The sequence below is a fragment of the Lichenostomus cassidix genome, unplaced genomic scaffold (genome assembly GCF_008360975.1).
Source record: "Lichenostomus cassidix isolate B80296 unplaced genomic scaffold, HeHo_3.0 HiC_scaffold_43, whole genome shotgun sequence".
Lineage (NCBI taxonomy): Eukaryota > Metazoa > Chordata > Aves > Passeriformes > Meliphagidae > Lichenostomus > Lichenostomus cassidix.
Window position 1 is genome coordinate 2115004 of NW_028147635.1, and position 11888 is coordinate 2126891.

At 53.4% G+C, this 11888-nt stretch overlaps 1 protein-coding gene across 1 annotated transcript in view; it reads left to right on the forward strand.

Moving 5' to 3' along the window:
- LOC146421138 (uncharacterized) overlaps nt 1-10752 on the forward strand; it is a 12573-nt gene extending 1821 nt beyond the window's left edge. Inside the window, exon 2 of the mRNA XM_085047662.1 lies at nt 10064-10752. Within this exon, the coding sequence (XP_084903788.1) occupies nt 10064-10752 (689 nt within the window). The remainder of the gene's footprint in view (nt 1-10063) is intronic.
- Nucleotides 10753-11888: the final 1136 nt, after the last annotated feature.

Below are 11888 nucleotides of genomic sequence, written 5' to 3' on the forward strand. Positions count from 1 at the left end.
TCCATGGCACACACTGCAATGGGTTGGGATTCCAGTTTGCAGCAAGAAAAAGATGTTCCGGCCCTTGAAGGCAATGCTCTTGAGGGGCTTAATGGCAATTGGCGATAGTGCAATGACACTTCACTGCCAGCCTGTCCTGGCAAAGACTCAGTGTGGTAACTCCCTCTGGGGAAGCACCAGCAAAGAATTTGGATGAAGAATTGTGTTGGTTTGAAAACAAACCAGTGGGAGATCACAAGTCAAGATTAAAACTAAAAATAAGTGAAATAATACAAGGAAAAAGCACTGACAAAGTCAGATACAACCTAACACCCTGTTAGGGTGGTAGTAGCAGTCCAACTGAAGTAGTCCAGTTGAAGCGGTGATCCTGTGAAGGTCTAGTCTCCAGCTGAAGATCCAGTGGTAGCTCTGGTCCTCTGGGAACCCAGTAGACAGGGCTAGCTCAGGCAGTTCCAGGGCCAGGCTATATCCACGTGGGAACACCTGGTTCCTCCCTCCTGGGCAAAGCATCCCAAAATGGGATGAGATAAGTCCATGAGTCACACGGTGGGTTCCTGATGGCCCATTGCCTGTCATGCGGGGTGGGTCGTTAGCAGCTGATAATAGCTAACGGATGGCCCATTGCCTGTCATCCGGAGTGGGTCATTAGCAGGTGATAGCAGCTAACGGCCCACAGCTGGTGGTAATAGAATACTTCACTACATCTATATTGCAACCTAGGACAAGAATCCAAAATTGGAGGGATGGGATCAGAATTGTGCAGGGCAGGGTGGATGGGCTGTGTTTTGAGAGTAAATAAATCTTCCAGAATTATTGATTTCTGTTCCATTCATTTTCAGTCAGTTCCAGTTTTATTTTCAGAGTTCCACCTTCTCAGCTGATTGCTCTTTGTGTCCTTCTTTCTCTTCTGCCTCTCTTGGCCTGCTCTGTTTCTCTCACAGTGTCTCTCTTTAGCCAGGGCAGCTGCCAGCCAAAGACCCTATGCTGATTGTGTTCCCAGTCCATGAGCTAAAACAACCATGCAATGTAGTGATGAAAGCTGGCAGTGAAGTGTCATTGTAAGATTTTACTCCCCTTGGCTTTTGGCTCCACCTTCTGAGGAACTTTGCCTTCAAGGGCAGAAACATCTTTTCCTTGCTGCAAACTGGAATTCCAGACCCTTGCAGTGTGTGCCATTGATCCCAGAGCAGAATTTCTGGGGCTCCCAGGGTGCTGGTCCTGCCATGCCTCCCAAGGGAGCTGTGCAGGGCCAGGTGACATGGTCCAGCAGCTGTGTTGGTTCTGCAATGTCACAATGGTCCATTGGTTCCATGAGTTTCCATCCTGTCAGAAATGGACTCCTTGGTTTCCCAGTTTCACAATGGCTGCTTGTGTCCATAAGGTTCCCCAGTGTCACAATGGTCTCCTTGGTTCCAGGAGGCCCAGCAGTGTCACAATGGAATAATGGTTCCACGAGGTTCCGTAGTGTCACCATGGTCTCCTTGGATCCTCAGGGTCACCATGGACATTTAAGACCACATTTTATCACCATGTGTCCTTGATCCAATGACCTTCTGTACTGCCAAAAATGGTTCATTGGTTCCCATGATGCCCTCCCGTGTCCCAGTGGATATTTGGTTCTGTGAAGTTCTTCAGTGTCACCATGGTCTCCTTGCTTCCACGAGGCCCTGCAGTGTCACAATGCCCCACAGGTTCCATGAGCTCCTGTTCTGTCAGCAATGGTCTCCTGAGTTCCAACGAGGCCCCACAGTGTCACAGTGTCCCCTTCATTCCATGAGGTTCCGTAGTGTCACAATGGACTCCTGGGTTCCATGAGGCTCCACTGTGTCACAATGACCCCTTGTTTCCATGAGTTCACAATGGCCCATTAGCAGAGATGACCCCTCAGGCTGGGTGGGAATGAGCTGGTGCTTCCTCAAAGGGAGTTTTCACAGCTGAGTCAATGCCAGGATAGGCAGGCAGTACAATTTCCTTGCACTATCTTGCTCCACTTGGCTTTCAGTCTCACAAGAGCTCTGCCTTCAACGGCAGGAACATCTTTTCCTTGCTGAAAACTGGAATCCCAGCCCATTGCAGTGTCTGCCATGGTGAAGCACTGATAGACTCCACAACTCAGAAAGTTATGAAGTAGGTATGCTTTTATTCCAGCTGGGGTGCATGGGCAGCAGCCCCTCCAAAGGCATGCACACCGTCAGCAGCTCTTCACTTGGTTTATATTAGGTTACATATGCATAAAGTTACGCAATACTCCTATACATACTCATTACCTATCCCAGCTTTGTATTATAATGAGTTCAAAGTTCATTTAAATATGCTCGCGCAAGCGCAGTGTCACAGATTAATTGTGGGCAAGGGTCCCGAAAATAAATGAGGGATAAAGTTAGTAGTCTTCCTCAGGATGAACTCTTCACCTTGGTTCCTTGTGCATGCCCCCTTGGTTCTTGGTCCAAGTCCAAACCTTAGAACTCACTTGAGCCAGTTCTGGGGTCAGAGAGCAGGATGTTCAGTCAAATTCATTAATTTTTATCAATTATTTGGCTTTCCTTTCTATATCCTCCCTTTTACTGGGTAGGCAAAAATCATTAAGCAAGTGATATATTGTTTTCAGCAAGCAGTTCTTAGTAAATCATTATCCAAACTCAGGCCTCCTAGGTAAGTTCCAGAAGATTATTATTCAGCTTCTAGCCCCCCTAAATTAGTAACTTCTACCCCTGTAAATCCATGGATCCCAGAGGACAATTCCCGAGGCTCCCAGAGTCCTGGCTCTGCCATGCATCCCAAGGGAGATGTGCAGGGCCAGGTGACAAGGTCCAGCAGCTCTTTGGGCTTCCAGAGCATGCAGCAAAGTTTGCTTTGCTGAACATTTTCCAGCACATTCCCATCTTGAAGTAGAAGGAAGAAGGAAAGGGAAGCGAGTCCCTGCAAAAATCAAAGAATGATTGCAGCTGGAAGGAACTCTGCCCATGGGTTATTTGGCTGAAAGTCAAGTGGGACAAGATTCTGCAATTACGTTTCACTGCCAGTCTGTCCTGGTTAAAGGAGCAGGGCGCCATTTTAGCACTCTGTGGGTCTGACCATGATGACTTATCACTGGTAAAAAATTTGAGATGCAGACACGCAGTATAGGAAAAGGGTAACACCTTGATTTAATAGGATCCCAGATGCCTACCGATGACCAAGAGAGCGACAATATCCCCGTATACAATTTATGGACCTAATAGATTAGCATACTTATCTCAAATTACCAATGAGAAGTCTAACAAATGAAGTAATTGCCCCCTTATTCAAATTACCTCCCCCCAAAAGGTTACAACTCAGTTCACAAAAACATGTCCCAGTGATGGGGCTCTTATCAAGGTTGGTGCCTCATGCTCTTGAGATTGTGGCGATTTGTTTCGTCTTCTCCAAAGAATTCTGAGCAAGGCAAGGGTAGAAGGGTTATAAACATGTGGGGCTAAGGTACAGGGAGTAAAAAGGACAGGAATGGGAAAGGGTAAAAAGGATATAAAGAGAGTAAAAACGTATAATGAAAAAGGACAAAAACCCATCAGGCATCAACCAAACTAGGCATTCTACTCCCATTAGGATATTTCTGATGAGCTGCTGATGACAGGTCGTTTGCAAGAGCTGCCCAGTGCACCCCTGATCCCTCAGGCTACCAGGTGGGTGTTAAATGAGATAAGGAAGAAGAGGCAAACCCTGCAAGGGAAGGCAGTGTTTCTGTTTCTTCACACCAATGACTCAGCTGAGATGACTCCTTCCAGGGAAGCACCAGCACAGTTCACCTACCCTGAGGGGTCATCTCTGCTAATGGGCCATCATGGACTCAATGGCACTAGCACAATGGGCAGCTGAAACAACTGAGACCATCAAAGACTCCCCAAATATCCCATGACTCACAGGATGACATCTTTCCATTGTGAAACTCCCTGCCCTGGGGGAGGTACTGAGCATTGCCACCTGAACCTGAGCATATATGCTCTATAGAACCAAGAGTCCATTGTGACACTGCAGAACCACAGGAGACCATTGTGACACTGTGGGACCCTGTGGAGCTGAAGGTCCATTGTGACATTGCAAGGCCTCATGGAACCATGGAGAGACCATTAAGAAATTTCACAGCCTCATGGAACCAAGGGGACATTGTGACACAGCAGGGCTGCATGGAACCAAAGCACCATGGTGACACAGAGTGGCCTCATGGAATCAATGCTTAATTGTGACACTGTGGAACCAAAGAAGACCATTGTGACACCGCAAATCCCCATGGAACCAAGGGGCCATTGTGACACTACAGGGCCCCATAAAACCAAGGGAACATGGCACAGGTCTGCCTGGTTTGGCCTCCCTTGGGCCACCTGACTGTTCCAGCCGAACTAGACATGTTGAGAGTCACTTCTCATCTGCCACTGTAACACTGGGGCTCTCTGCTGTCCTTCATGTGGAAAAGAACTGTCCATCTCCTCCAGACACCCATGGCCAGAAGTGGGATTTCACCAACACATTTCCTTCTATCCAGGGATTGTTCCCACAGCAATATTGCCTTTTACTTAGAGTCCACAAACAACTGTAATTCCTTTCAAAGATCTCATTGGGAGAGTTGTTTGGGGCCTTACACCTGCACTCACCATTCCACAGCCCACATCCCACTGCTCCCAGGAGAGCCACAAGCACCCTGTGAGGCCACAGACCCCCATTCCCAGGGCATGGGAGTCAGGGCTTGGCTGTCCTGCTTGGCACAGCCCAGGCAGGACTTTCACAGCCACATTTCACAGTTCATTTCCCACCTGGACCCGGTGGTGCCATCGCATTCTGCTTCCTCAGCCCCAGGGATGTTCTCCTTGTCTGCTCATTGCCCCCACAGTGTCTTGGCAGGGATGGCCTCAGTGGGGGCTGCTGACATCCTCAGCAACTTGGAGGTTGCTCCTGAATTTTACTTCTCCAGAGGCTTGTTCAGACTTCAGATCTTCAGCAATTCAATGCTCGAGGGCTCATAAACGTTCAAAATAGCTTTGCCAGGCTCAGGGCCAGGAGAGAGGCCAGGCAGGGCTGGTCATTGCCGGGAACAGGCCCTGAACCCCGCAGCAGGATGGAGCTGGGGCACAGCCAAACTCACCCACAAACCTGGGCTGAGCAGCCAGGGCTGGCAACGGCTGGGGACAGAGGCTGTGGCTGACAAATGTCCTGGGCTCCCTCCCTGCTCTGTCCGTCCCATCAAGGGCACAGAGCAGCCTCCTGTCTCAGCCACTTGCCTGTTTTCCATCCCTTCCCCAGGCCCTGGCTCTGCCCCACAAGCCCTGGGCTCAGTCTTCCCCCTGCACGCTCACACAGGCTGAGATAGACACTGATGGGTTTCTCTGCCAGCTTCTCTCAACCCACCCCAGCTCCCTCCAAGCTCTCCCAGCTGCTCTGAGCTCTCTGAAGCACCAAGGGCAAACATGGCAGTGCTGATAACCAGGGAGACCACGGCCAGGTGAGGGAGGCATGTGGAAAAGGCTTTGTGCTGTCCCTGCTCAGAGGGGATCCTCAGCACAGCCCTGAAGATCTGCACATAGGAGAAAACAATGAACACAAACCAGCCACAAGTTATCCAAGCAGTAATGACCATGAGCCAAAGTTCCCTGAGGCTGGAGTGTGAACAGGAGAGCTTGAGGATCTGGGGCACTTCACAGAAGAACTGGCCCAGGGCATTGTCCTGGCACAGGGGCAGGGAAAATGTATTGGCAGTGTGCAGCAGAGCAGTGAGAAAGCCACTGGCCCAGGCAGCTGATGCCATGTGGGCACAAGCTCTGCTGCCCAGGAGGGTCCCACAGTGCAGGGGTTTGCAGATGGACACAGAGCAGTCGTAGCACATGATGGTGAGGAGAAAATACTCTGCTGAAATGAAAAAAACCAAAAAATAAATAGTATGGCAGCACATCCTACATAGGAGATGTCCCTGGTGTCCCAGAGGGAATTGTGCATGGCTTTGGGGACAGTGGAGCAGATGGAGCCCAGGTCAGTGAGGGCCAGGTTGAGCAGGAAGAAGAACATGGGGTGTGCAGGTGGTGGCCGCAGGCTACGGCGCTGATGATGAGGCTGTTGGCCAGGAGGGCAGCCAGGGAGATGCCCAGCAAGAGGCAGAACTGCAGGAGCTGCAGCTGCTGTGTGTCTGCGAATGCCAGGAGGAGGAACTGGGTCATGGAGCTGCTGTTGGACATTTGCTGTGTCTGGCCATGGGGACCTGTTGATGGAGAAAAGGACAGTCACAAGTCAGGAGAGGCTGCTTTGAGCCAAAGCTGTGCCATTCCCTGCAGACTGTCCCACTGGGACTCATCCACCCTTGTTCCTTCTCTGGGAAAACCTTCATCCAGGTCCTTGCCTGAGCTCCACTGGTGCTGTCTGAGTGTGCCATGAGCAGCCAGGCCTGTGCATGGGGCTCTCGAGGAGCCATCCCTGCCCTGCTGCCCTGGGATTGTGGCCATGGGGCAGAGGGACAAGGCTGAACATTCAGAATTTGTCAGGGGAATCCCTCCTAATGCAGAAAGGCTTGGTAGCATTTTCACTCACAGTTCCACAGGATAGCAGGAGGGAGTTTTAAGGAATGTTTTCCTACCCATACATCATTCCTGGTTCTCCAAGGTCAGAAATCTCCAGCATTTCTGCTGTACTCAGAGCTTGACACTGAGAGATGTGAGAGGCAAAGGGATTCCCTTTAGCTCAGGGCAAGGTGAGGGGCTGGATGGGCTTGTTCCCAACTGCCCTGGGTTTGCACCTTTGGCTGCAATCAGAGCACAATCACACTTCCCTGTCACCCTAGGAAGAAACCAGACCCTGCTGAGAGCAGAGGGATCACTGAATGTCTCACCCTCTCCAAAGGTCTCTCAGCAAGGTCTCAACCCCTCCTTCTGCCAAGGACACTCACTGTTCCCTTGGCAAACCCAACAGCATTTCCTCACTTGTGGCATCTCTGCACTTCCCTGTGGGGCATTCAGGGAACTCTGAGAGGCTCTGGCACAGATTTTCACCCAGGAGGGAAGCTCAGAGCTTGGAAGAACACAGCAAGGAGATCCCCAGGTGTGCTCATGATGGCATCTCAGGAAGGGAGGCTCAGCTCCTTCTCCTTTCCCAGGGACTGCTTTGCCCACAGCCCCACAGGTCACAGGGAAGCTTGGACACCCCATTCCCATGGACACAGCTGCCTGGGAGGAATCCCAAGGGCAGTGCCTGCCTCAGCTGCTGCAAAGCCCAGAGCCTCCCTGAGAGCACCAGATAACAGTGACAGTATCAGAGGAATGCAGAAACAAGAGAAGATGTTGTGGTGCTGTGCCTGAGAGGGCAGGGCAGGGACAGCCTGGTACTCAGGACAGTGTTCCCTGTCCCCAGCTGTGCACAGCACCTCCCACACACCAACAGTGCCCTCCTGCCCACAGCATTGCTCTGTTCAGCTCCCTCTCCTTCCCTCATCATCTCCCTGTGCTGCACATGTTCCTCCTGAGAGGAGCCTTGTCCCTGTCAGCGCTCACAGAGCCCATCCCACCCTCTGTGCACTCGCCCGGCCCTACAGAAACTGCCTGTCTGCAGGGCCCTGCCTGGGGGAGGCTCTGTGTGCAGGTGGGCAAGGGCAGCTGGCAAGAGCCCTGCTGGGCCCTGCAAAGGTGCTGCTGCTGCTGTCCATGGGCTGAGCAGTGGCTGAAGGCCCTTGAGGAGGCTCCCAGCAGACACACTGAGCACCCAAAGGTACAGAGCAGGAGTTATTGTTCTTTGTGTCTGCAACCCTCGGCCCGGGAGCATCGCCCCCCCGGGACATCCCACAGGTGAGCGGGCAGGGGGAGCTCGGCCCAAATATCTTAGGCGATGCCTGGGGTTCTTTTTGGGAGGGGGGGATTTTTGGACCTTATAGGACTGCAGCACCTAGCCCCAAATAACTTCGTTGGCTGCCTGGTAGGGATTTTCTTGGGGGGGGGCAGATTTTTGAATCTTGCAAGACTCCAAATGTGAGTCACAAATGCCGCTTGGGGGGATGTGGGGGAGTCCCCAGACTGTGGGAATTTTAGGAGATCCCGGTGGCATCTGCCTGGGGGGAAGGAATGGGATGGGATGGGATGGGATGGGATGGGATGGGATGGGATGGGATGAGGCCTGGGAAGGGTTGGATGTGGATTCGGGTGTGGGATGAAGTCTGGAGGAGGGGGATGGGTGGGATGGGGCCTGGGATGGGGCAGCCGAAGGTTGGGGGTGATGAAGCCGAGGGGACCCCACTCCTTAGGGGCTTGTGGGGTATCCGGCAGCTGTGAGGGAGTTTTGGGGTACCCCTGATCCTTCGGGGGTGGCGCTGGCAGCGGGGGAACACGTGGCTCCGGCACCTCTGGACCCCACCTGCGCGCCCCGCTCGCCCCCAGCGCCCCCGGGAGCGGAATTTGGGGAGGGGGGAGGTGGGGGGCGCCCAGGCTGGGCCCCCCTTGCTGTCCCGGCAACTGGGGGCCGAGTGCGGGGGGAGCCCCGCGGGCATTGCCCGGCCCTGCCCGGCACAGCTGATACCCAAGCCCCAAGCCCCCTGCCCATCCCTGGGGCTGATCGGGGGGTTCCCCCCACCCAGCAGCCAGTGCTGCAGCAGCCGTGGGGCAGAGGAGGGAGGGGAAGGGGGTTCTGGGGTGGGAGCAGAGGAGGAGCGGGAGGAAGAGGAGGGAGAGAGGAGGAGGAGCAGGAAAAGGAGGAGCAGCAGAACCATGAGGTTTCACCACCCACTGTGTCTGCAGCAACCCTGGCTCTGGGATCATTGCCCCCCCTGCATTCCACAGGTCACGAGGGAGGGGGAGCTCACCCCAAAGCTATCGGGGGGTCTCTGGGAGGGTGTTAGTTTTTGAGGGGTGTTTGGAACTCTCAGATTCAGGAAGTGAGCACCAGATATCTTTGCATGCCCCTGGTGGGGATTTTTTGGGTCAGAGGGTATGTTTGGATCTTGCAAGACTCCAAAGCTGAGCCATAAATGCACCTTTGGTGGAATATTGGGGGGTCCATTTGGGAATTGCCTGCTATCAGCAGGACAGGACATCAGTTTTGGGGATCCCTGAGAGAGCTGGGAGGGTGGAACATTGTACTTCCCAAGTGGAGAGAGCAGAGAGGGGCAATACCAGAGCTGGGGGACCCCTGGCAGCCTGGAGGGGTGGGGCAGGCTGGAGATGAGGCAGGGCTGGGACACTGTGACACTGAAAGGGGTGATGGGGAAAGGGGGAAGCCCCGAGTGCCTGGAGTGGGGGGACCGTGGGAGCCCTGGGAGCCAAAGCACAATCAGGGAAGAAGGGACCCCTGGGACCACCGAAACCCCACGGCATCCCTAATCAGGACCCAGGAGAAGGGGGATCCCCAGGACCCATGGGAGCCCCAGCAGCTTCAAGAATAGGGAACCCCTGAACCCCAAAGAAAGAAGACTGGAAAGGGGGAACTCCTGGGAGACTTTTTCTGAACTCATTCTTATTTTAGGAGGATTTTATAGACACAAAACACCCGGTGACTTCTAGAGATAGACTTGGGCAGGAGGAACCCCCAACCCAAGGCACTCACACCCTTTTTTTTACCCAGACGAGGACTTCCGATTCCCAAAATTTGGCCAGATGGAGAAGGAGGCTGTGAGGAAGAAGATGCCCCAGGACAGCCAGGCAGGTGAGGAGGAAGTCACTGCCCCTTTCCTGCTCTCTTCTCCTCCATCTCCCAGCCCAGCATTGCCCCTGGCTGCAGGACAACCCTGCTGCTGACTCTGTCCTGGTAGAGATGGATTGGGGGATCTCCTTCCCCTTCCCTCTGGCATGGAGGCAAATCCCAAATCCTCTCCTTGTCCTTCCTTCCCCAGACCACAAGGTGAGGAGAGAGACCAGGGAGGACAAGTCCTTACAGCAGAACCTCATGGAAGAGGCCATTTTAAGCAGCTCCATGACCCAGGAACCCAACCGGGAGGAAAAGCCCCAGAGATGCTGCACAAGGAGGGGCTGCAAACCCAGCCCAGGGTGCTCTGAAGAGCAAAGACCCACCCTGTGCCAGGAAGTTGGCAAGAGCTTCAGCCGGAGTTCGGAGCTGGAGATTCCTGAGAAGATTCATGAGACCAAGAAGCCCTACGAGTGTGGGGAATGTGGGAAGAGCTTCAGAAAGATCTCCCAGCTTATGGACCACCAGCGGATTCACACCGGGGAGAAGCCCTATGAGTGTGGGGAATGTGGGAAGAGCTTCAGCCACAGATCCACCCTGTTCAATCACAAGAGGATCCATACTGGGGAGAGGCCCTACGAGTGTGGGGAATGTGGGAAGAGCTTCAGCCAGAGCTCCAATCTGACCCGTCACAAGAGGATCCACACCGGGGAGAGACCCTATGAGTGTTCCGAGTGTGGGAAGAGGTTTCAGAGCAGCTCAGATCTCCTCATCCATGAGCAGATTCACACACAGGAGAGGCCTTTCCGCTGCCCTGAGTGCAGGAAGGGCTTCAAGCGCAACTCCCACCTCATCACACACCGGCGCATCCACACTGGGGAGAGACCCTATGAGTGTGGGGAATGTGGGAAGAGCTTCAGCCAGAGCTCTCACCTGATCAGCCACCAGAGGATCCACACTGGGGAAAGACCCTATGAGTGTGGGGAATGTGGGAAGAGCTTCATCCAGAGCTCTGACCTGATCCGTCACGAGAGGAGCCACACAGGGGAGAGACCCTATGAGTGTCCCGAGTGTGGGAAGAGCTTCACCCAGAGCTCTCACTTGACACAACACCGATGGAGGCACCAGTAAGGGAAGCCCTGCGAGTGCCCCAAGTTGGGGAAGAGCTTAATGCGCTGCTCCGTATTCATCCCCCGCTGGAGGACCCTCATTGGGAAGAGCCCTGGTGAATCAGTGTTGTGGTTTGACCCTGGCCAAATGCCAGGCACCTACAAAATCTGCTTTCTCTTCTCTCCCCTGCTGCAGCTGTGCAGAGGGGAGGGGAAAAAAGCCCTAACACACAGACACACAGACACACAGACACACAGACACACACACACACACGGCTCATGAGTCGAGATAATTAACCAGGCAGGATGCAGTGAAGGGTAAAACAGGCTGAGAACTTAAAGTTGCAAAGTGATTTATTGGTAACCTAACCCTACACAGAGTCAGAGGGGGCAAATGAGAACTAAAAATAAGCTCTTAATAGACTGTTTCTCTGCTTACCCCCCTCCCTCTTTCCCACAGAGGGTTGTGGCAGGCAGGGTATGGGGTTTTTTTGGTCAGTCCATGACCAAAATTTCTTCTGCTGTTCAGGGAGAGGAGTCCTCTACTTAGCCATGGGTCCCTCCCACTGGAGACAGTCCTCTGCAAACTACTTTGCCGTGGGTCCAATCTCTTGAGCAGCAGCCACTGGAATCTGCTGCCCCATGAGTTCTTGTCCACAGGGTTCAGAGCTCTGAGCCCAGGCCAGGCTGTTTCCATCCCAAGGAACAAGGCCTTTCCCTGCACTGGGACTCCCACTGGATCACAGCTTCCTCCAGGCATCCACCTGCTCCTCTAGCGTGAGCACCTCCCCACGGGCTGTGGGTGGATCTCTGCACCCCTCGTGGACCCCATGGGCTGCAGGGGGACAACCTGCTTCACCATGGTCCTCACCACAGCCAGCAGAGGATTTTCAGCTCCGGTGCCTGGAGCACCTCCTCCCCCACCTTCTCCACTGACCTTGGTGTCTCCATATTGTTTTCCCTCATATTCTCACCTCCTCCTCATCCTCTGTCTAAAAAGAAGTGCTTGCTCACATTGTTTTGATTTCTTCTTAAATATGATATCCCAGAGGTGTAACCAACATCTCTAATTGGCCCAGACTTGGCCAGCAGCATGTCCATCATCTTCAGAGCCATCAGAGATTGGCTCTGCTGGACATGGTGAAAACTTCTAGAACA